Source organism: Poecilia reticulata, chromosome 11, assembly GCF_904066995.2.
Source record: "Poecilia reticulata chromosome 11, P_reticulata-male-v2, whole genome shotgun sequence".
Lineage (NCBI taxonomy): Eukaryota > Metazoa > Chordata > Actinopteri > Cyprinodontiformes > Poeciliidae > Poecilia > Poecilia reticulata.
The window spans coordinates 24498141-24519140 of NC_088840.1; the positions used below are offsets into that span (position 1 = coordinate 24498141).

The 21000-nt window shown below is 35.4% G+C and overlaps 1 protein-coding gene across 5 annotated transcripts in view; it reads right to left on the reverse strand.

The window, feature by feature from the left end:
- col14a1b (collagen, type XIV, alpha 1b) overlaps nt 1-21000 on the reverse strand; it is a 144176-nt gene that overhangs the window by 101904 nt on the left and 21272 nt on the right. For 4 of the 5 annotated variants that reach the window (XM_081613011.1, XM_081613010.1, XM_081613009.1 and 1 more), the window contains exon 5: nt 19994-20077. The exons of the other annotated variant lie outside the window; for it this stretch is intronic. In XM_081613011.1, coding sequence (XP_081469137.1) covers nt 19994-20077 — 84 coding nt within the window. The remainder of the gene's footprint in view (nt 1-19993; nt 20078-21000) is intronic. 5 annotated transcript variants of the gene reach the window in all.

Below are 21000 nucleotides of genomic sequence, written 5' to 3' on the forward strand. Positions count from 1 at the left end.
CTGATGCAATGCAACAGAGTTCAATCAGTTGGTTGGCATATGGAAAGTAGTCATTCCAGGTGCATCATTTATTTTTCTTGGCATTGATTGGCTTATTAATATTATCCAAAACCCACCGCAGATAGTTCCCTTGGCTAGAATAGCTATACCTGATTTTTATAGCTGCTTCAAAAGTTAAACTATACTGGGGTTTTGGTCATGAATGTGGAAACAATCGCAGAAGATAAACTGGAAAACTGACCAATCATCCAGTCACCTACTCCACCGCTATCTTCTCCAGCTCCTCTGGGGTCAGCAAGGTAGTCCCTACCTTATTGTAACCCGCAATTAGTCAATTAGTCAAGACTTTTATTTTTGCGGGCTCACTTCCTGTTTTGTCCCAAACTTGCCAACTTATTTAAAGCCCCGCCTCCAGTGCACCGTTTGAACTTCATCACCTGTTCCACTGTGATTGTGGCTGGCTGTTTGGCGTCTTGCTGACAATTCATCCTGACAATTCACCCAAATCTTTGCATCCACTGATTTGATCTATTGGTGAGTTTGTTTGTGTGATAGCACTATTGGTTTAGCGTGAAACTTCTGCTTGATTGCTCATTGGAGCATTGTTTTATTAGAACTGGCGTTTGTTACCTGGGCCGTCACCTGGATTGCCCCACTTGCTTCACAAAGGTAACCTAATCGCTGGTATTGTGCTTGTTCTGGCACTTTTTGTATTGATATGATTAAAATAGGATGTAGCTACATTTAAGTTGATATTGCGCAGTATGCTTATTTAATTTATTTTTTCTTTTACTCACTCTGCTTGAGTATTTGAGTTAATTTTCTTTTTCTTGATTGATATTTTGAAAGTGAACTTTGATTTCAACTTTTCAACTTTAACTGTAAATTGATTAGTTTAAAATATGATTGATATTCTTTTTGTTCATTTAAATTATGGTTAATTTAGCCTGGTTGAAATTTTTAGTTTAATTATTAGACATTTAATAATTGCATTTGAATTTGATATTTATTGCATTTGTATGTTTGCACATAATTGTTGTTTGATAAAACACTTAATGGGTTTTCTGGTCTTTTAGGTTGGGCTTTTATTCCTGATGGATCAGATCCTCTTCTGAATCCAAGGATGGCGAGTTAGGAATAAGGACAAAAACGTTATGATCTTGGAATTGATTTATTTTGAGTTAATTTGTCTCTCATTGTGCATTTGTAATTGTCTGCTGTTTTTTTCAAAATAACTAATATATACACTAAAACCATTGCTTCGTGTCTTCATTCACACCTCAGGCTCCTTAAAGAACCATCTTCTGATGCTGCTCTTGTACCCGCCGTTAGCTGCGTAGCCCATAACTGTTCACCAAGGAGATGCAATCTCTCCACAAAGTAGTTGGCTTGCCCTCAGGTCTCTTCCCATTAAGACATGTACAGAATAAGCACTTATTCAGAACACATCTTTACCAGATGACCACACCACCTCAACTGGCTCCTTTGGATGAGGGAGAGAAGTGATTCTACTCAGAATCCAAGGCAAATGCCTAATCCCTAAAATATTTATGAATGACAGAGCATCTAGTCAATTTGCAGAGCACCTTGCAATACTTAAGTTTCGCAATCTGGAGTAGAAGATCATTTACAACCCCAATCTAAAAACCAAACTGTTTAAATAAAAAGATGCAACTTTCTTAATAAAGTAAAGCCTTGAAGTGATGGATTGCTGAATTACTTCAGCATTTAACCATCTACATTAGGTGGTTAAATGCTGCAGCTACTTCTTGTGAAAATGTTTAATGAATTTATTAGGATTTATCTGAAACACAAACATGTTGAAAAATGCAATTGGTTGGGTAAATTCTGAGAGTTTAATAAAAATAATAAACTATTGTCACTGTACCACATATAAATTTGACAACTGTGACAAATACAAATTAGTTTCAAATTTGACGTAAAGCTAACGAGGAAATGAGTGAGTTAGTTATGCAAAGGTATTAATTATTACGCTGGCAGCCATATTGATTACCCCCATTTAGGGAACATTCTGACATTAGCAAGTGTGTGCGAAGCTATTGCTAATGTCTTCAGTTTAAATGACGCATTTCAACTTTTCTGAACAGTTGCAAATTGATCCTATGAGATTTAGTGAAAAAATGAAATTTCAAGAGATAAAAGCAAAGGGATGCAGCCAAAAAAGAGATATGCATGAACAGAAACAAAGGCAACACGTTTACCAACAGATTCTTAATAAGACAGCCATTAGCAGAAAGGTCCCTCAGGCCGCTTCTTCACAGGTTAAAAAGTCAAAGTTTGAGGCACAACCTGAGACAGCGGATGTCAGGAGCATTAAGCAGAGGACTTGACCTTAGTCGCCAAATTATAAACAATATTTTAATGAGTCCTTCGTGTTTACTGGTATTCTTATGCATATTTATGTCTGCAAATGCAGAAAGTGTTCAGTTGCCTTTACAGGAAAACTAAAAATATTTTTTTTATTGTGTGCTATACAGTAAAAAACTGAATATTGTACTCAAACAATATAATATACTTCAGAGTGGCTATGATTGCAACTTATCTGGCATTACTAGCATTATTATTATTTGATTAATGCCTGAGGCAGTCTGTATAATTAAAGGATTCTCCACATATCCACCCCTTTGCAAAATTATTCATATCTATTCAACTTTTTGGCATTTTGTCAAATAAATACAAGCATCAAAATGCTTTGCTATGATTTATGTCATAGATCAGCATGCTGTAGTGTACAATTGTGACATAGAAGGAAAATAAGACATGATATGCAATGCATTTTTCTTTTTACAAATAAAATTCAGAAAGGTGTGCCATGCACTTGTACCAACAGTGTTGATATTTTTGTTAGTTGTGAATCTTAAACCTTTTGTTTTTTAAAAATAGGTGTGTGTGTGTGTGTATGTGTGTGTGGGTGTGTGTGTGTGTGTGTGTGTGCGTGTTCCTTTATCTTCATGCTGCTGCTGCTAAATGATGTTTCATAAGCAAAGATCCAAGGCCTTCACAGAACATCTGGATTTATACTGAGAATAACTTAAACACAGGTGGATTTTATTTACTATTAACAGGTGATGAATGCGTTTGGTTGAATTAGATTTTAATTAAATTGCTCAATGCATTCCACATTTCTGAGACACATTTGTATGAAAAGATTCAAATCCATGCACAAATTTTTGTTTCACTTCACAGTAAAGCATAACTTTGTATTGGTCTACCATAAAAAAAATCTAATCAAATTAAGCTGCATACATACTTTTCCAACACACTGTGAAGGAGAGCAAGTTTACATTTAAGGTGGGTATAGGAAGAGCTGCAACTGTAAAGTTATCAGCTTCAATGTCAGAGGGTACATACAGTACTTTTAGTGGCTTGTTCCAAAATATCTATGGAGACACAAACTGATTTACATGCCATGAAGACAAAAAGTCAGCTTTCTCATTCTCCATCATCCCACAATGGCAAAAATGTTAGAGAAAGTAACTGGATTTTTAAACTAATCTGGTTACCACTCGTTTATGTATTCTCAAGGTTGTTTACATTACCGGTTGGCCAAAAATAAAGCCACCCCACGGATTTAACTAGCAAATAGGTATGAGCCTCCTATTGAATAATTACTGCATTGTTGACTATTTTCAGCTGTTATTTAAGGCCTGTCTGATCAACATCGTACTAATGCAAGAGCTGGGTCTGTATGTCCTTCGCAGACTATCTGGTTGCCAGTGCAGGTTCCCTCTCTTCACCAGTCCAGTTTGGGATGTTCAAGGACTGGATCTTAATTAATTGAATTTTGGGAACCTCAGCTTTCCTTTTGGCACAAGATGAGGTTCTGTTGAAACGTTCAACAATGAGTTAGCTCCTCTAAGTGTCTGAGGTGTCCACGGTTCTTCTTCATTAGAAGTAGTAAAATAAAGTTGGATGGATTGTTTGGGATATTATCTGACATAATGTGGGCGCTACTCCTCAGTGTCAAGGAAGGAAAGAGCCAAGTCAAAAAGCAAAGCTCTCAATTTACCTGTCAGACAGCGTCCCTATCTTTATCTGTGGCCATAAGATGTGGATATTTATAGAAAAACACAAAATCCTGGATGAAAGCAACTGAAATTAGCTTTAAGCATAGATGACTAGGCTCACTGTTTAAGATAAAAAAGCTCTGTCATCTCTGGGGAGCTTTAACTGGAACAGCTGCTCCACTACATCAAAGCACCAGTAGAGGTACTTTAGGGATCTGATCAGAACTCCTCCTGGGTCCCGTCGTTTGAAGGTTTTCAAAGCACAACCCCCTGGACTGGAAGGAGAACCCAGGACAGATCCAGAACCTGGTTATGGCCTTGGGACCACCCAGAAAAAACAAGAGAGCGTTGCTTTGGCGATGAGTGACTGGGTATACTGGGTTGTATTTCAGTTATTGTAACAGCATGATATTGGGAAATGATTTACATTAATATAATATTAGAAAATAGTACAATCAAGTTGGCAGTTGCCATATATATTACTACTGATTCTATCAATCTGTGATGTTTAGCGTCACAGATGCTAAACACACCTGAAATGTTACAGTCGTATTACAAAAGTAAGTTCAAAACACTAGAGCTTAAGAAAATAAGTTTTTTGCCTAAAACCTAATATCTTATGATTCCTTTAGTGTATGCTTGATCATTGATAGCAAAAGATGCAACCGCAGATAAAAAATAAAATAAATTGTCCAAGGTCAACATGTGAAAAGCTCAACAATTTTAGTTTGAATTTACATTAATTCAGTGTTTGGCTAGTCTACTAATTTCAGATTAACTGATTCCTAATTGGATAGTAAAAGATGTTTAATAAAAGACTTTTTAAAACAATATTTCAACTGGGTGATGCTAAAACAGCCACTAAAGGAGTTCTGGGTAAAACATTTTTACAGTTAAAGAAGGTTTTTTTTTTTATCTTAAATGTAAAATGTATATATTTTTGTTAAGTTCTGACTTAATTCCTGCTTCATGGTTGGTTTCAAAGTTGAAATAATAACATTTGATAAATACACAAAATGCTTTAGCACTCCTGTGTTTTTATCCTGAAGTATTAAAAATCTCAAGACTAAACATAAAAATCTCCAACATCCAAGAAAATTTAATCTATTGTTTAACAGCTATTTTCTAAAAACAAAAAAAAGGATTTTAAATGCATTTAAATAAAGCAAATGTGACATTTACAGAACATGTCATGAAAATGCACAACAAACCATAATAAATCTCAGTATTGTAAGTAATTCCTGACTTAAACCCATCCAGTTTAGAATAATACACACTGCCAACACGTTTGTTCTTGATTCTTTGCAAAGCAAACATTACCAACCTCATCAACTTCAATAACCCTTTGAAAAGCATTGCTGGCTTGAAAACTTTTATCCATCACTTTGATCAAATTGACATGCCACTCCACTAAAATATATGCTGCATTTTATGAGGGAAGCTTTAGCTTAATGGAAGTTTTTTATTTATTTATTACTTTTATCTAAAGTTCAAAAAGATGTGCAAATCATGTAGAATTGAAGTGCTGTTTAAAAGACGTTGAACTATGCTAAGCCAATCTTTAAATGCTGCAACAATTTACTGCTGCAAGAAATCCAGTTACAGAACTTTGGCACTTATTGTGACACATTTTGTGTTTTTTTCCCATAAATGCAAACCAGAAAATAAATAAATTAAAGAAACAAAAAAAATAAATACAATGTAGATGTGGGCCAAACAGTTAAGTCACAGGTAATTCCACCAGGTCTACAAATCAAGTACACAAACAGAAAACGGCAGGAGTGAGAGCAAACTGCAGTCCCACTACACGTGTGAGGTGTGTGACAGAAAATATCAGGAGAACAACAAAGCAAAGTTACTGTGACTTTCACTGTAACTCTGCATAATTAATTCAGAAAACAACTTCACATTCAGAGAGCACGACGCATTATATTCATAAAGCATCAGATCACATCTTACAGCTCCACCTTTATTTATTGTAAGATGAAGACATTTGTTATCTGTGAGCAAACATTTCCGTAATCTGGGCGTCTCTCTCTGTCTCAGAGACGTTCTTCTTGACACACAAAATAAAGAAACTAAAAAAACTCATCATAATTTCTCATCAAAACTATAACATGTCAAAACTGTTCCCATATCTGATCTCCAACTTAGCTGGTTCTTCATTAGGTTGTAAAATGACAGCTTCCCATCTTCCACTTCTATTTAAGGTTGTTTAATATGCATAGTCTATCTTGAATATCTGCTGGAAGCATGTATTTATTTATCTTGCACCATGCAATTAATTACATTTTTATGTAAATTCCCTTTTTGACAAAGCATATCTACTGCTCACTACATAAAAAAGACATGCTCCATGTTTTTGGGGTTATTCTTGGCAGCAGAGAGACATTACTCTTTGCATCTCTATGGGAAATACTTAAATGTAAAATATCTTGTTAATGAGGAAAAGAGAGATGCAAATGGTGGCGTATTCAATGCACACATAAAATAAGGAAATATGATACTTTGTGACATGGTAACTTAGATCACTGGTGAAAATCAACAACAGATATGGTTCATTCTGAGTGCTACAAAAAATTATACAAACAAGGAGAAAGTAAAAACTTGATACACCAGTAAACAGAAACACAAAGGAACATTTGATGGAAAAAGCAAAGCAGAAAATGAATCCACAACAGAGTAAAGAAAAAGTAAAACAGAAGCAGAAAAAGCTGTGATTAAGAAATGCTTTCTAAAAGATAAAGAAGTGAAATTTGGGCAAAGTAAAATTGGAGAAAAACAAAAAAGAAGAAAAGGTATACAAACACTGGAACGATAAAAGAGTTAATATGAGCTTCAGATGTAAGGAAATCTGATGTTCAGGGGAAAATCTGAATGAAAAGAAAAAGAAGAAAGATCTACAAGCATGAGAGAAATCTGCAAACATAACAAACTCATTCTGTGCTAAGAAACCTTTAGGGAAAAGCTCTCTGGAGGAATATTCGGCACACAGAAACAAAGCCTGAACCAAACAAACAAGGAGAAAGTAAAAACTTGCTACACCAATAAACAGAAACACAAAGTATTTTCCCATAATGGCAAAAGTACAGAAAGTCCTACACTTCAAGGCATGACAAAAAGAAAAAGATAAAACAGAAATGTCTGACAAGGGCATCTAAGTGTCTCAGTATATGAAACAGCTTATAAATAAGCTATTTTAAAAAATGACATACAAAAATAAAGTGCAGATTGTTGCAGTCAACACAAGCCCTTGGTAACTAGCTCACATTCCAAGCAGTCTCAATAAAATATGTAACATGCATCATCTTTCCATCTGTACAGATTTTCTGCTTGTAATGATATGCACTCATTAACAAAGCTCAGGCACAGAAATGCTCAAATTTTGTTTTTTACGGTTGTGTTTGCAGATCTTCTTTTCCCTTTGTTTCTGTCGTTACATGCGAGTTTGCTGCTTTTCTCTCATTGAAGTCTCTTTGATGTTGGTTAAGTTCTCTAGAGTCTACAATCGTTGGATATTACGAGGAAAAGCACCCTATTAAACTGTTGTCCTTCTGTTGTAATACCAGATGTCAAAATGTGCACCGAGCACTGGGCAGTTGGTTGGTATCATACTGAAAACATTTGCTGCTCTGTCTCCCTCTTTCTACCATCTGACTGCCCTCATTTCTCTTTCAAATCTAAATGAGGTTGTCACTGTGTCAAATAGAAGATGATGGAGCTTCAGCTGCTCAGGAACTTCACTGCTTTGCCAGCATTATTGCACCTCTCTACCCTCATCCCAGCTACATACTGCCTCGCTCCTGTTTCTGTTTCACTAAATCAACTTCCTCTCCTTCCCTGGCCTTCCAAGTGCCCTACACAGATGATTTATTGGTTCATCACTCATCTTTATTTGTAGTGTAGCAGATAGACATTCCTGCAGCTGGCAGATCCTGCCGTGTCCGTCTTCCTAATGTGTTTCCCGTTGATGGACCGCGCATGTTGAAAGTGTTCCAGTAGCTCTGCCTTGTTTCCAGTCAATTCCAGGCTCATCTATGCCTGTGCATTCATTACTGCATTACCCATGTGGCCTAATTACGTGGACAGCTTATCTTTGTTAAACATTTGGCCTGTTTCTTTTTTTTTTCACATTTCCACCAAAAAGTCAAGTTAGTGTAATTTGCATGTCCAAATAAATCCATATAAAAATGTATATTAAGTGCATCGCTTGGGATATTTTATCTAAATGAAAGATTTTTCATTTTACAAAATTATTAGGAAAGCATACCTCCAATCAGTTTTATGAGTATGTCATTGATGGCACTGAACAGTCAGTTATAAAAGAGTTAGCATTAAGCCAAACTACATACTAAACACAAACATTTTGTTTATACCATGCTTAACTTCCTACACATATTATAAGTGAACAAAAAAATGTTTTGGATCTTTCAATATTTAGTGATTTTTTTTTTTTTTAACAAACTCAACTTTGTTACATAGTAAAGACAGTTAAAGAATTTTTCACTAATGTTAAAGAATCTGACTTGAATTTGATAGAGAATCTGTTTAGGGAGCTAAAGGTTAGGTTGATGGCAAAACAACCTCTCAACATCAAAAAGTTGGACATTTTTATTAGTTTAACCAAACGTAAATTATCAAAATACCAGATTAAAGATTGTTCTTGATCAGTTGCCCATTGCCACCAGACTCAATTCAGTTTTTGACAACTTTACAAGACATTGATGTTTTTTTCCTTCCCATTCCACACAGTGTGGGAATATAAACATGACTAAGTGTTTAAGCTTTTCATTTATTCATGAAAACGTCCTCAACCTGAAATGAAAATCTCTGTAAATGTTCTCCAATAGAAGTTGTGACTTGCATGATCTTGTTAGACACAGGCAAAAACTCATACTAGATCTAACATCTAGATATTTGTAGAATGGGTTGAAGAAATGGGCTGATTTACATCAACTATGTTTAATCTGGCCCTTTGTGTAATCCATCTACACACACAGCTACACACACACACAGATACAAATACCCCCATGATGTGTGGAACATTTGACACTTGCTGTGATTTCTCTGCAGCCCATCCTTTCTGGGTGCAGTCTAATTACTGGAGGCCTGAACAAATGGTCCAGGAATTAGATCTCAATAAAAAGGTCGTGTCAAGCCTAAAAAGTGGTCATGTACCAAGACTGAGTTTATGTGCTCGGTAATTGAAATGTCTTAAACTCAACCTCCATAACAGATTTACTGTTGGCACATTATTTTCAATAAGAATAGAAAAAAATATAACAATTTTACAAGCTTGAATGCGGGTCTTTTATAATTTAATCTGGGTCATATGGATGTTGCTGACAAATCTTTAAAATAATTTATATTACAATTTAATTACAAATAACTCACTCAGTCTTGTAAAATGATTAAAATGTGTTATTTCTATTTTGTCCCTTCAAAAATTAAAAACTACTTTATATTCTTTTATAGTTTTTAAACAATAAGGCAGGAAATACACTGTGCCATAATAAAGTAAAAGTAAAATGTAAAAAAAAAATAAAAATAAAAAAATGTAAAATATAACTTAACCATTTCTAAATTTCTATTTCACTTTATGATCTCACAGAAGAGATTTTTTTTATATCAATGCTGATTAGTCAACTAATCAGGTAATTATTAGAGCAGCAGACAGTTAAACGTACCATTAGTTGCTGCCTTACGCCTGAAAATTACACATACATTCTCCATCTGCTATCAGGTGCTCTTGCACCTTGTCACATGTCACCATAGCAACGCTGATTTACAAACTATTAGAAGCACATTCCACGAAAGACTGCTTCGTTACTTTCTAAAATGTAGGCTTTGCCGACATACTGAGAACTGATTTATACCAATACATGAATCACGCTGCTGGCAATCTGATTCAAAGGCCTTGGTCAGAGGCCGGGGGACCCCGCCCTTTTTCCCTCACCAAGTGAACTCTTCAAAAGTTGGTTGTGTGTATTTTAGTTTTACAGCTTGTAAAAATAAGCAGCTAACAAGCCTCGTTCTGCACAGGCTTGTCTGCAGAAATGTGAAGAACACATTTTAAGAAGTTAGAAATTCTATACTTATGGATATAAATACAAACATGCATCCAATTGGGGTAATTTTCACCTACTTACGGAGATGCATGTTCCTAAAAGTACAGCCATGAACACATTTATCTACGCAAACTTTGGTCAAATTTTCCAACCATTGAGACGATATTATGATCTTTAGTATTGTGACAACACTGTGATTCCTAGTTTGAGAGAAACAAATTTTCTCTAGAGCTCATCTTTATTTTTCTTCTAATAAGCATGTGGACCTTACATACTGTAGCTTCAGTGACATGACAACATGCCCCACCTCCCACTTTGTTTTAGTCACCCAGGTGACTAAAATAAGAAAAAACTGATGTATCTGAAACACAAATAGCCTTAAGGGCAATTCAAGCAAATATAAAGTCAGTGATTACTCAGGTGGATCACTCAACAATGTGCCTGAACAGTTTGGATTCCTTTTCTTTAAAGACCTCAACACATTTTTATGTATTTATCACAAGTCCACACATGCCTGCGGTTAAAGAAGGGGAAGGTAAAGTTCAGCATCAAGGCATTTAACAAGCATACACTACACACTGAAGAACAAATACCAGTTGTGTGTTTCTGTATCATTTCAGAGCAATGTATCAGTCAAGTCATAAAGCTCAAAGACAACCCATAGGAAAAAGGGAAACCCAAGGCCCCTAAGACAACACATGTTGCCATGGCAGCAAATCTGAGAGGCCGTGTTTATCTACATGTCTATTAAAAATGATCAGGGAGTGTGTGCCATGACAGGTGTGTGTTGGAGCTTGCTGCAGCAATCAGGAGGATATGATACCAAAGTAAAACCCCTTACAGAAAATGTGAAACCTGTTGTTAAAGAGCTGATTTGTGATTCCAGTTTTACTCAAACCTGAAGCCTGAGGAACAGCTTTTTGTTTTTTCAATATATACCAATCTGTAAAGTCTTTGTGTGGTCATAGACCTGTACCATGCAGCAAAAAAAAAAATAAAAAATACAACCAGAAACCTTGTTTTTGAAAAAAAGAAAAAAAAAAGTGGAAATATAAGCATGGAGGAGCTGAAGATGTTACAGGCACACATGCATTTCTGGAAAATGTATGTCTGCAAATGCAAAAAAAGCTCAGTAAAGCATGTCAAACTCCTTTTCTGACTACTACAGGCAGATAAAAAGAGGAGATATAGGTCTATCTTCTAAACTGCTGCTGGGTAAGAGGTCCAGTATTATCAAAACAATCACATTTTATCACTTCTACTAACACCTTCTAAACTGTATATGAACACCATTCATGAGGCAACAAATGTTCCACCGACAAAGCCAGAACATCACTGAAGTGATGCCAAAAGGTACCTCATAACATCTTTCAGATAGCAATCTGCTTTCACAAAACAGCACTGTGTCATCAACTGTTTATGATGATGGGATCTGTTATTGCCCATTACCCTTGCGGACTTCATCCTGTAAAACATGATATAACAAAGGCATAGATATATAAACGAAGACCTGCTGTCTATCAGATAAAGTCGCTTCCTCCGGTAGCTGAATCCACTTTATGATTAATACACCAGAGTGCTTCTGAAACAGAAACAACCTAGATGTTTATAACATACGTAACACACGGAGCCCGTTTTTCAAAAGTTTCTGTTCATTTTACATTTAGACTGAAGAAAACCACCTAGTTTTATTATTAAGATTTCCGTAAATTGTGTTGTGGCTCATTTTTACAGATAAATCTGTTGAGAGCTCAAAAACAGGTTCAATAATGTCAGTGACTGCTATAGATTTACAGCAACATATTTGATTTAAAAAATAAATAAATAAATAAAAATATATAGTAATATATATATTAGTTTTTCTCTTATATTCCTTATATTCCTAATGAATGTATGCATGAGTCATTGTAAAGACAGAAAACAGATTATTAAGTTTAGATCATCCAGCAAGTAATTTCACAATATGCATCAAAGTCCAACCAGAAGGAGATACCAGACAGATCAGCAGTCAGGTGTATGCACTGGCCTGCAGTGAAATGCGAGCAAAGACAGATTAGATGAGTTATAGTGCTCTAATGTAAGCTCCCACTCGACATCAATCACGGCAAGAGATTTGGACACAAATCGTTTGACTGAGAAGAAAAAACTATATATCCAAGTTCTTAGAATCTCAAAAAGAGTTCAGTCTGGCGAGGAACAAAGATGATCACGTCAAATAGCTGAGCAGAATTTAAAATGGGATTTTCTGACATAATACTGTCAAAATCCTGAAGAAACATTTTAAACCAACATACAGTATTGTGTTTAAATTGATTGTGATTTAAACATATGTGTTGGGACCCAGTGTAGGTCCTGACACACCAAGCAAGGAGTCATGAGACGATCTCCATACATCTAATAAACAATTGAATGTGTTCATAGTCACCTGATGACACTGAAATGATCAGCTGTGTATCATCTGCATAATTATGATAACTTATTTTGCAATCTGTTGCTATCAGAGCTGGTGGGACCAAAAATAGGAGGGACCCAAGAAGGAACCTTAGAGAACCTCACGTGATTTTTGTCAACTCAAGTCACTTATTGACACAATGAAGTCCCTGTATTGCCAATTACCACAGGTAATGTGACGGTCAGAAAATTAACCAACTGTCAACCTGATTCAACATACAAATGAAAGTATTAAAAGCTTAACAAAAAAATAGCAGAAAACCGGGACTAATGTGTTTACTGCTTTTAGGAATGTTTCCATCCTGAGGGTTTGCCCGAAGCCAGCATATGGCAACCGAGTGTTTAATCTGATTTAATACCTACAAAAGGGATCAATAAACAAACACTATCGATAATAAAACTCTATAGGGGGTTTGGCAACACTTTAACAAAATCCTTCAGAGTTCAGAGCCTGGGAGACGAGAAGAAAAACACCTTACCTAAGCAATTATGGAGCTAATTTCCCCCCAAAAGTCATGACATCTGGGGTAACGAATACTTTAATGTCCTCTAGCTCACATATGTTGTGTTTCACTCTGTTTTACAGTCCCTGTTTGCATATTGTTTGAAGTCTGATGAAAGCTGAACAAACATTTTTTACACTTTTAATGATGATGACTGAGACTTTGATTTTGCATAAAAAATATTTGTCACTAACATTCCTATTCAGAATGATTAGAGTGATATTTTATAACTATGATCCGCAAATAATGAAATGTTTCATTACTCTACCGTAGGCTCCAGCATAGCTGCTGTGCAGTTAATTACAACTACCATCTGCCACCTCCAGCGACTGCAGCCTAAACTGTGATTCTCAGATAAACAGTAGCCGTAAAGCAATGAAGTATCGCAAGCCATACGTGTCCTGTGAGCATCTAGATGACCTGCAGACATGAGTGTGAAGAAAATCTGTCACTAGGAGACAAACAGGCAGCCAAAGCTTCAGAATGACAGCCTCTCAAGCAGGCAGCCATTAAAGGTCTCATCAGTAGCAAGGCAGCAGACCAAGAACAGGCCTGCACAGCTAAAGCTGTGGTATTCAGCAAGTGTGGGCAAGGGGCAGACTGTCAGCTTTTGGCTTAGAAATTCTGAAAGAAAAAAAAAAGTGATTTTTTTAAGAACAAAGGAGAGAAAGCTACTGAAAAAAACCACAAAATTATGCTAAAAATGAAGGCAAAACTGGAGAAAGAAAAGAGAAGGTGATACAAAAAAAACTAATAAATTCAAATGCGTTCCAGGAGAAAGTGAGAAGTTACATCATATTTTAGAAGAAAGATATTCAACACCTGAAAATTTGATCTGTTATTTTAATTTGCTTTACTTTAAGGCGTGGATGAAATATTAAAGTGATGATTAGATGTAAATTAGTCTAAATTTCACAGCTTTCAATTTGCTTAAAGTTCCCAAAATCACTAAAATAAAATGTTAGCCATTCAGACTTCTGGTCTGAATGCCTAGAAAACAAGTGATATGTTCTTTATACCATGCTGAATATTTGTGCATCATTCAAATTTTAGTAACAAACATGGCAGATAAAAGGATAGTGGCCGAGACATTGAGCACAAACAGTGGCAGAGAATGAAGAAAATGTGATGGAAAGACTAAGAAATTAGCTTATAAATGTAATTCCTAGAGGGAATAATGGCGACACATCCTGCTTTCATGGAGAAGCTCAGGATGGGAAATGCAGAAGCTGCACGTGGGCAGCAGTCATGAAAAACAAAGCTTTCTATCAATGGTTGGCTCCTTAGTCCCCCCATCTGTCCCCTTTAGCCTGAAGCCAGTTACATCAGACTGACTCAACATGACTCTCTCACACACACAAGTGTGCACATTAAACCTGGACACATATGCATGTGGTTGCTTCAACAAAATGAGTACATGTTCACAGACTAGAAATGGCTATTCAGGATCAAACTGTTAAGAGGATGAATTAAAGAAATCAGTACAAGGCAAAACAAAATGCATTCAGACAAGCCTAATCCACAGTTGTTCTTTGAACTGGTGGCTGATTCATAATTTTTGGCATTGCTGTACTTGGAGGATTAGGATTTCTTTTTGTCAGTTTAGTTTTCATTTGTTCAGGCCTAGTTTTCCATCATACATCACCAAATCTGTCCCAAGAATGAAAAGTTCTTCAGCTATAAGCAAAGAGATAGTTAGGAAGATATGTCCTGTTAAAAGGTTAGGAGCAGTTAGTATTTTACTTACAAGTTACAACCATGTTAGGGTCTCATGTTTAGTGCAAAAATGTTAAAATGTAATAAGTTAAATTAATTTTTACACTGCATCACCCTTAACATAAGGGCAGGTAGCTACCATGAGGTTTCTATGGTAACAACCTACCAATGCAAACACAATGACAGTTTAAAGGTTAATAAAGTCACATTTTCATTAACAGGTTTCCAGTTTGACAAACACTGTAAACTCATTTTAATTAATGGCCAGCGTCTCACTGTTCCTATTTAGTCTGAAAATATTACATGTAAGACCTCTGGGTTTTTCAAAGTTTTGCATAAACAATGATGTTGAAAGTTAGACTTGGTTAACTTCAACCCTTAAAACCTTCAAAATACTGTTTACACATCATCAATAGGATAGCCTATTTAGACAAACATCAGTCATTTTTTTCAAGCCTTTGCAACAAAATCTGGCCTAGATGATCTGTTTTTGCAGCCATATCAGTGGATATAACAAACAACCTTCATATTGAGGACTATTTTAATTAAGTATTATAAAAAGTAATTTAGAAAGCATCTAACCAACAATAATTTGACAAAGGACCGACTTTTAAAAAGCTTAAAGTGATTGAAAACTGACACCCAGACTATCAAGTTATAACAAGTGAAGTGACGAGACTATTGAGCTCATTCCAGTAATAAATTAGCATTTGATAACTATAAACATGAACTCAAAATATACAGTTCAATCACAGAATTAAATCTGAACAAAACTGTAAATAGGTTTTGATAGTAATCTGTACAAAACTACAAAAAAATTCTCCCTTTAATCCAAGAACCCATTTTTCAAAGTGTTAACCTTTCATTATCACTTATATTTAAACTGAAGATAAGCAACAAACAATAACATGGGAATGTAAACAAGAGACATTTTAAACACGCCATAAAGTGTTAAGATTAAGTTTTAATAATTATAAATTAGTAAAACAAAAATTCTCATAAAAAAAGTTACTTTTTTTGGGACAAAACTGAGAATCCCAAAGTCTCTGAATTTTAGCAAATGTAACCAAACACTAAGGCACTACAGTTATAGAAACATGTACTGTAGGCTGAAATAGCTTTCTATCACAAACAAAACAGCATTTTAACATATTGTATAGCTCTAAACTCTGTTTACACTAATCAGTAATCCTAACCTTACATGTGCTTTTCTGGGTAAAAATAGACCTCGTTGCATTTCATCTGCACCACAGGGAACCCTCAGAGTCTTAGTGTAAATCTTAGGTTTAAATAAGCTGTGAAAAATATTACAGGCCAAATTTATTTGCATATATGACTCCAGATTACACTTGCAAACATGATCACAGCAGGCACCATTGGTGCAATAAATGCCTCAAAAACATGAATAGAGTTAAGTTCTATAATTCTCAATATATTTTCTTATTTATTCATCAAATATTTATGTAGCCTTAAATTATACTGCTTACACTAGAGACATTAGTAAAGCCATGCATTCAGAATCACCTAAAAGCTATTTTATAGAACATTTAGTTTAAAAAGAAATCATCTCAGTTTTTAATGAGAATAGTAGTAATTCTTTTACAGTAATTCTTTTAGCAGTAAAGCAAAATGTCTTTCCTCCTCCTCCTCATTTCCCCCCCCCCCGACTGTTTTGGGTTTTTTGTCACACTGGCCATGAAGACTCCCATCACCTGAGCCGAGGCAGGGGTCACCCAGCACAGCACACCGTGACATCTTTGGCCACAACACTTCAAATATGTTCCTCCTAGTGAGAGTTCACACCTTTATTTCCCACTTCAGAAAGAGCTTCTGCTCTGGACTCAGAGAAGATCACTTACAAAGACACTTAGGCCCTGTAGGCTGTAGAGGAAGCAGAGCCAAAAGGAAAGGAGAAAGCAGATAAATGCACCTGCGGTTTCAGACAGACTTAAAGCATAATCATTTTTGCTCATTTGGGAACATCCAGTGCATCATGATTACAACACTTTACATTTTCCATATTTTTTTTAAGTTACAGCCTTATTCCAAAGTGTATCTCTTCCCTCTGCAATACCCAATTATGGCAATATGGGAAACAAGGAGATATTTGCAAATGTTTTAAAAATAGAAAACCAACATTTAACCAACCAACCATGTAGCTGCCAAAACCACAAGCAAGCAAAAGCAAACAAAAACTTAAACTATGAGTCAACAACAATTATTTGAGCCTGGAATGAATGTAAGTCTTTCATTAGCCAAATTGTGGCTAATTATGCCCCATCTGTGGTAATTATTTCATGTTGCTGTCATAGAAAGATGGTTTTCAAATTATAAATAGCTGGAGGACATACTTAGTACTACTACTTTTTTTGTTGTGACTTTATAAGGTGATTCAACATTTCTGGGTTTGCGCCTCCATTTTTCTAGAAGCACAACTGACTGAGCGCTTACTGCCAATAACCGTTTCACTTCGTCTCTCACCTGCATATACAACATCTGGAACATACAAACAACAGACTTCAAACAAAGCAATAAACCACATTGAGCTTAAATTCTCATCTCTAATCCTCCTTACAGTTTATATTTGGGTAAAGTGGCTTTATTGGGGGAAAGAAACTGGTCCAGTGTGCTTCAAAAGTGACAGAGAAAAAAGAAACGGAAAAAGAACTGCCACAGATTTGTAATCTTGTAGAACCCAAGCAGTCGTAATGAGACAGAAAAAGAACATTTATGGTAAGTCCAAACTGTAATTATGTGAGCCTTTTGGATGAGGCTCCACTGGACTCACTGCACTTCAGCTCTGTTTCTGTTTGCCATCATGCTGCTTTGGCTCAGCGTAACAAGAACGAACGCAGTTACCATCCTAAACATAGGATAGATGTTTTAGGAAACATCTATCCTATGTTTAGGATGGGGTTTGGCACCTGTTATGTTATATTTGCATATTAAAATGTTAAACATCAATGAAATGATGAACAGAACCAACTGACCTCTGTTAGTTTTTGTCGCTTCAAAGAGTCCTGAGTGAAATATTATTTTATTCAACATGTACAAAACGAACAAAGGATGATCAACAGAAACCAGAAAAATAAAACTTCACCGGGCTGACTTACTTGTCTTCCCCCCCCCAAAAAAAATTATGATTATTTTTACTTCAATAAGGATAAATATATACAAAGCAATGACAATCTACTTTAACAATAGAAACTGAAACTCGCAAAGCCTTCAGTACTTTGGTAACTGTTTGAATTTGGAGAATCCATCAGAAAATAAATACAAGTTTATACATTTGGTTGGACACCTCAATAAAAATTAGAAGGACTTAGCTAATCTTATCGCAAGTCTTTTCCTGTTTGACTCGAACACTGGTTCGTTCACATTCCATGTCACTAAATGTATATTTGTCTAAAACCTCAGACAGGATTAAATAACTCTGCACATCAGAGTCAACTATAGTGTGTAATTTAAAGCAAAAGCAGAGCAAAGTTCTGATGGGCTTGTTAAGTTTCCACAATCTGGCAAAGAAAAGCATTTCTTTCATTCTGAAGTATAGCTTTACCAAGAGGGGATCCAAACTGTGGCAACATGAAAGCAGCTAAATGTTGACACTGATAAGGATGCAACAGTAACCAGATTTAGATGCAGACAAACAAACAGGAATCATCTCATCCTGACGCTTTTTGAAGCAGAAGCTGCAATTTAGGTTTGAAACTGTGGTCAAACGTTTGCCAAAAGTTTCAATCTGCACATTCAACAACACCGCTCCTCCGTTGCAAAACACACACACAAAACACACACAAAGCGTTTCCAAATGCTGCAAAGGAACACCTGTTTTAGCTCAACAATACAATGTGAGGCAACTATTCTGCTGGATAGTTTTGTACACATTTTTATTGAATATGAGTGAAAATATAATTATGTACAAAGTTAGAAACATAAATCAGATTTACACAAATGACAAAAATAAAAATCATCCCAATGATAAGCAACTAAACAAAGAAAGAGACAAAAAAATGATTATCTATATCTAATCAAATCAAGAGACAAAACCTCTGCAACTGCTTTGTTATAATTGGTAATATCTATTTGGAAATTGTCTCAAATATAAAAATGAATATAGCAATGTTTACAGTAATTGCTTTAGCTGATAAGGATGTGTAAAAATTATTTTTAAATGTTTTTATTGCAGAAACATAATGTCACACAATTATCTTTTATAACAATTTGACCTTAAGTGTGAGTACATTTATTTAGTTGGTTCAAAGTAAAACAGGCAGTGAGCTGAAGAGTTGAGTCTTCACATAATAAACCACAAAAAAGGTTCAAATCATTTACATTTATAAGATTCTTTTCCAGAGGAGTTTGAATGAAATGAAATAATGAAAATTATTATATATATGAAATTAAATCCTTTTCTATTTAGATAAAGCTACTGCAATAAGTGACAAAAGTATTTTAAAATATTTTAAAATATTTTAAAATACCAGGGGTACAGATGAATGTCAGGAGACTAAACAATGAAATCATTTTGAAAAACTTCAGTAAATAGTTCAGGACTCTTCTACTGCAGTTAGAAAACAAACATGTCTTACCTCATTTTGCCGTTTTCCTTCTTACTGCTCCCTGCGGTGCCTGGCTGTTCGCCTTTGCAGGCACTTCTCAGTCTCGCTCTCAAAACCATAAATGGCTTGTTTATTCTCTACACTTAATTTAGTTTCTAATAGCTTCCTTTTTTAGAGTTATTTCGTTGGGTTCAATTTTCTCTGCATTGACTGTGCACAAGCAGAGCCATTGAATTTCACAGTGTTTGTGTTTAAATGTGTGAGAATGGTAATGAAAACTCATTATTAAATGACAAAAAGTCTAAAATCAGGAAGCCTTTCTGCTTTTACTTCCCTATTTTTATTGAATCTACTCTGTCTTCTGGCAAAGTTTCATCTTCAGAAAATGTACGAATCATTTCTCAGAGGTTATTTCTAAAAGAGGGACACTTCAGGAAATACAAAAAAGAAATCTCTCTGCTGTACTTCTGGTAACAGAACACATTTTAACTTTCACACCTGTAGACTGTATTTCAGGGGAATAAAACTTCCACTTTTCTCATTTTAAATCAGAATTCAGAAATCCAGACAATTGGAAGCTTAAAGCAGACGGATGCGTCAATCTTTTTCCATCCCAGAGTGTCACTTCACTCAGTCTGCCTTCCGCTCCCCGCTGAGCATCTTACCTTCCGAGATCTCGTTGTTTTCTCGTGTGACATCACTCTTTTTAGTCCCCTGGGTCTGAGCCGTTTCGGAGCCTGATTGCTGAGCTGGAAGGAAGAACAAACAATGAAAAAAAAAATTAATCCATGTTAACGAACAGAAAAAAGATCAACTAAAATGGGGTACAAGATGAAAAGGTGATGTTCAGTCCTTGGCTGGACTAAATTAAAGTATTACTTTAAAACAAAAAATTCAATGTTATTCTGAAATTATCACAACACATGAAAATGTGACATATTTGAAATTGTCTAATAGACATGGCATGCATTTATTTTATGTTTTTTTTTTTTTTACATACATGTCTTCTGATTGCATTGGATACACTGGATTCCGTTGGAGCAATAAGAGGAAGGAGAGCTGAATACAAATGTGTGCCACACTTTTCAGATTTTTATATCTACAGATAATTTATTCATTTACTTGGTTTAGCACACAGAATCCAAATTCATGACATTTTACACAGGTAAGTCAAAAAATGCAAAGCTCTCTAATCTCCCAACGAGAGTAAAGATTATGTGCAAAAATTAAAGCTTTTAGAACACAGCCCTTTGCACCTGCACATTTATGCATGCAGCAGACACATAAGCTCAATATGTCCTGATTTGTATTTTCGAGAACAGCAAGTAAATACTAGCAAGTCTGTGAATGTCAGTGTCTGAAACAAAGGAAACACTTGGCCTATTTCTGTGCATTTCCCCAAACCAGCATGCCACAGTAAACTCAGGCATGCTGTTGTTGTGCTTCTGCAACCATAAATTGGCAAAAATAGGAAACAAATATTCCTGAAGGAGCTTACTTCACTTTGTACCAAAAATAAATCATAAAAAAAAGTTAAATCAATACATTTGCCAAAATTGTAGCTTTGTAAAACACTTCAAATAACTAATTGGCATTGGAATTAAAATGTACAGACTTTTCAAGCAAAGCAGATAAGAGGGTATTAAAGAAAACATCCCTCCCAGCACCATCA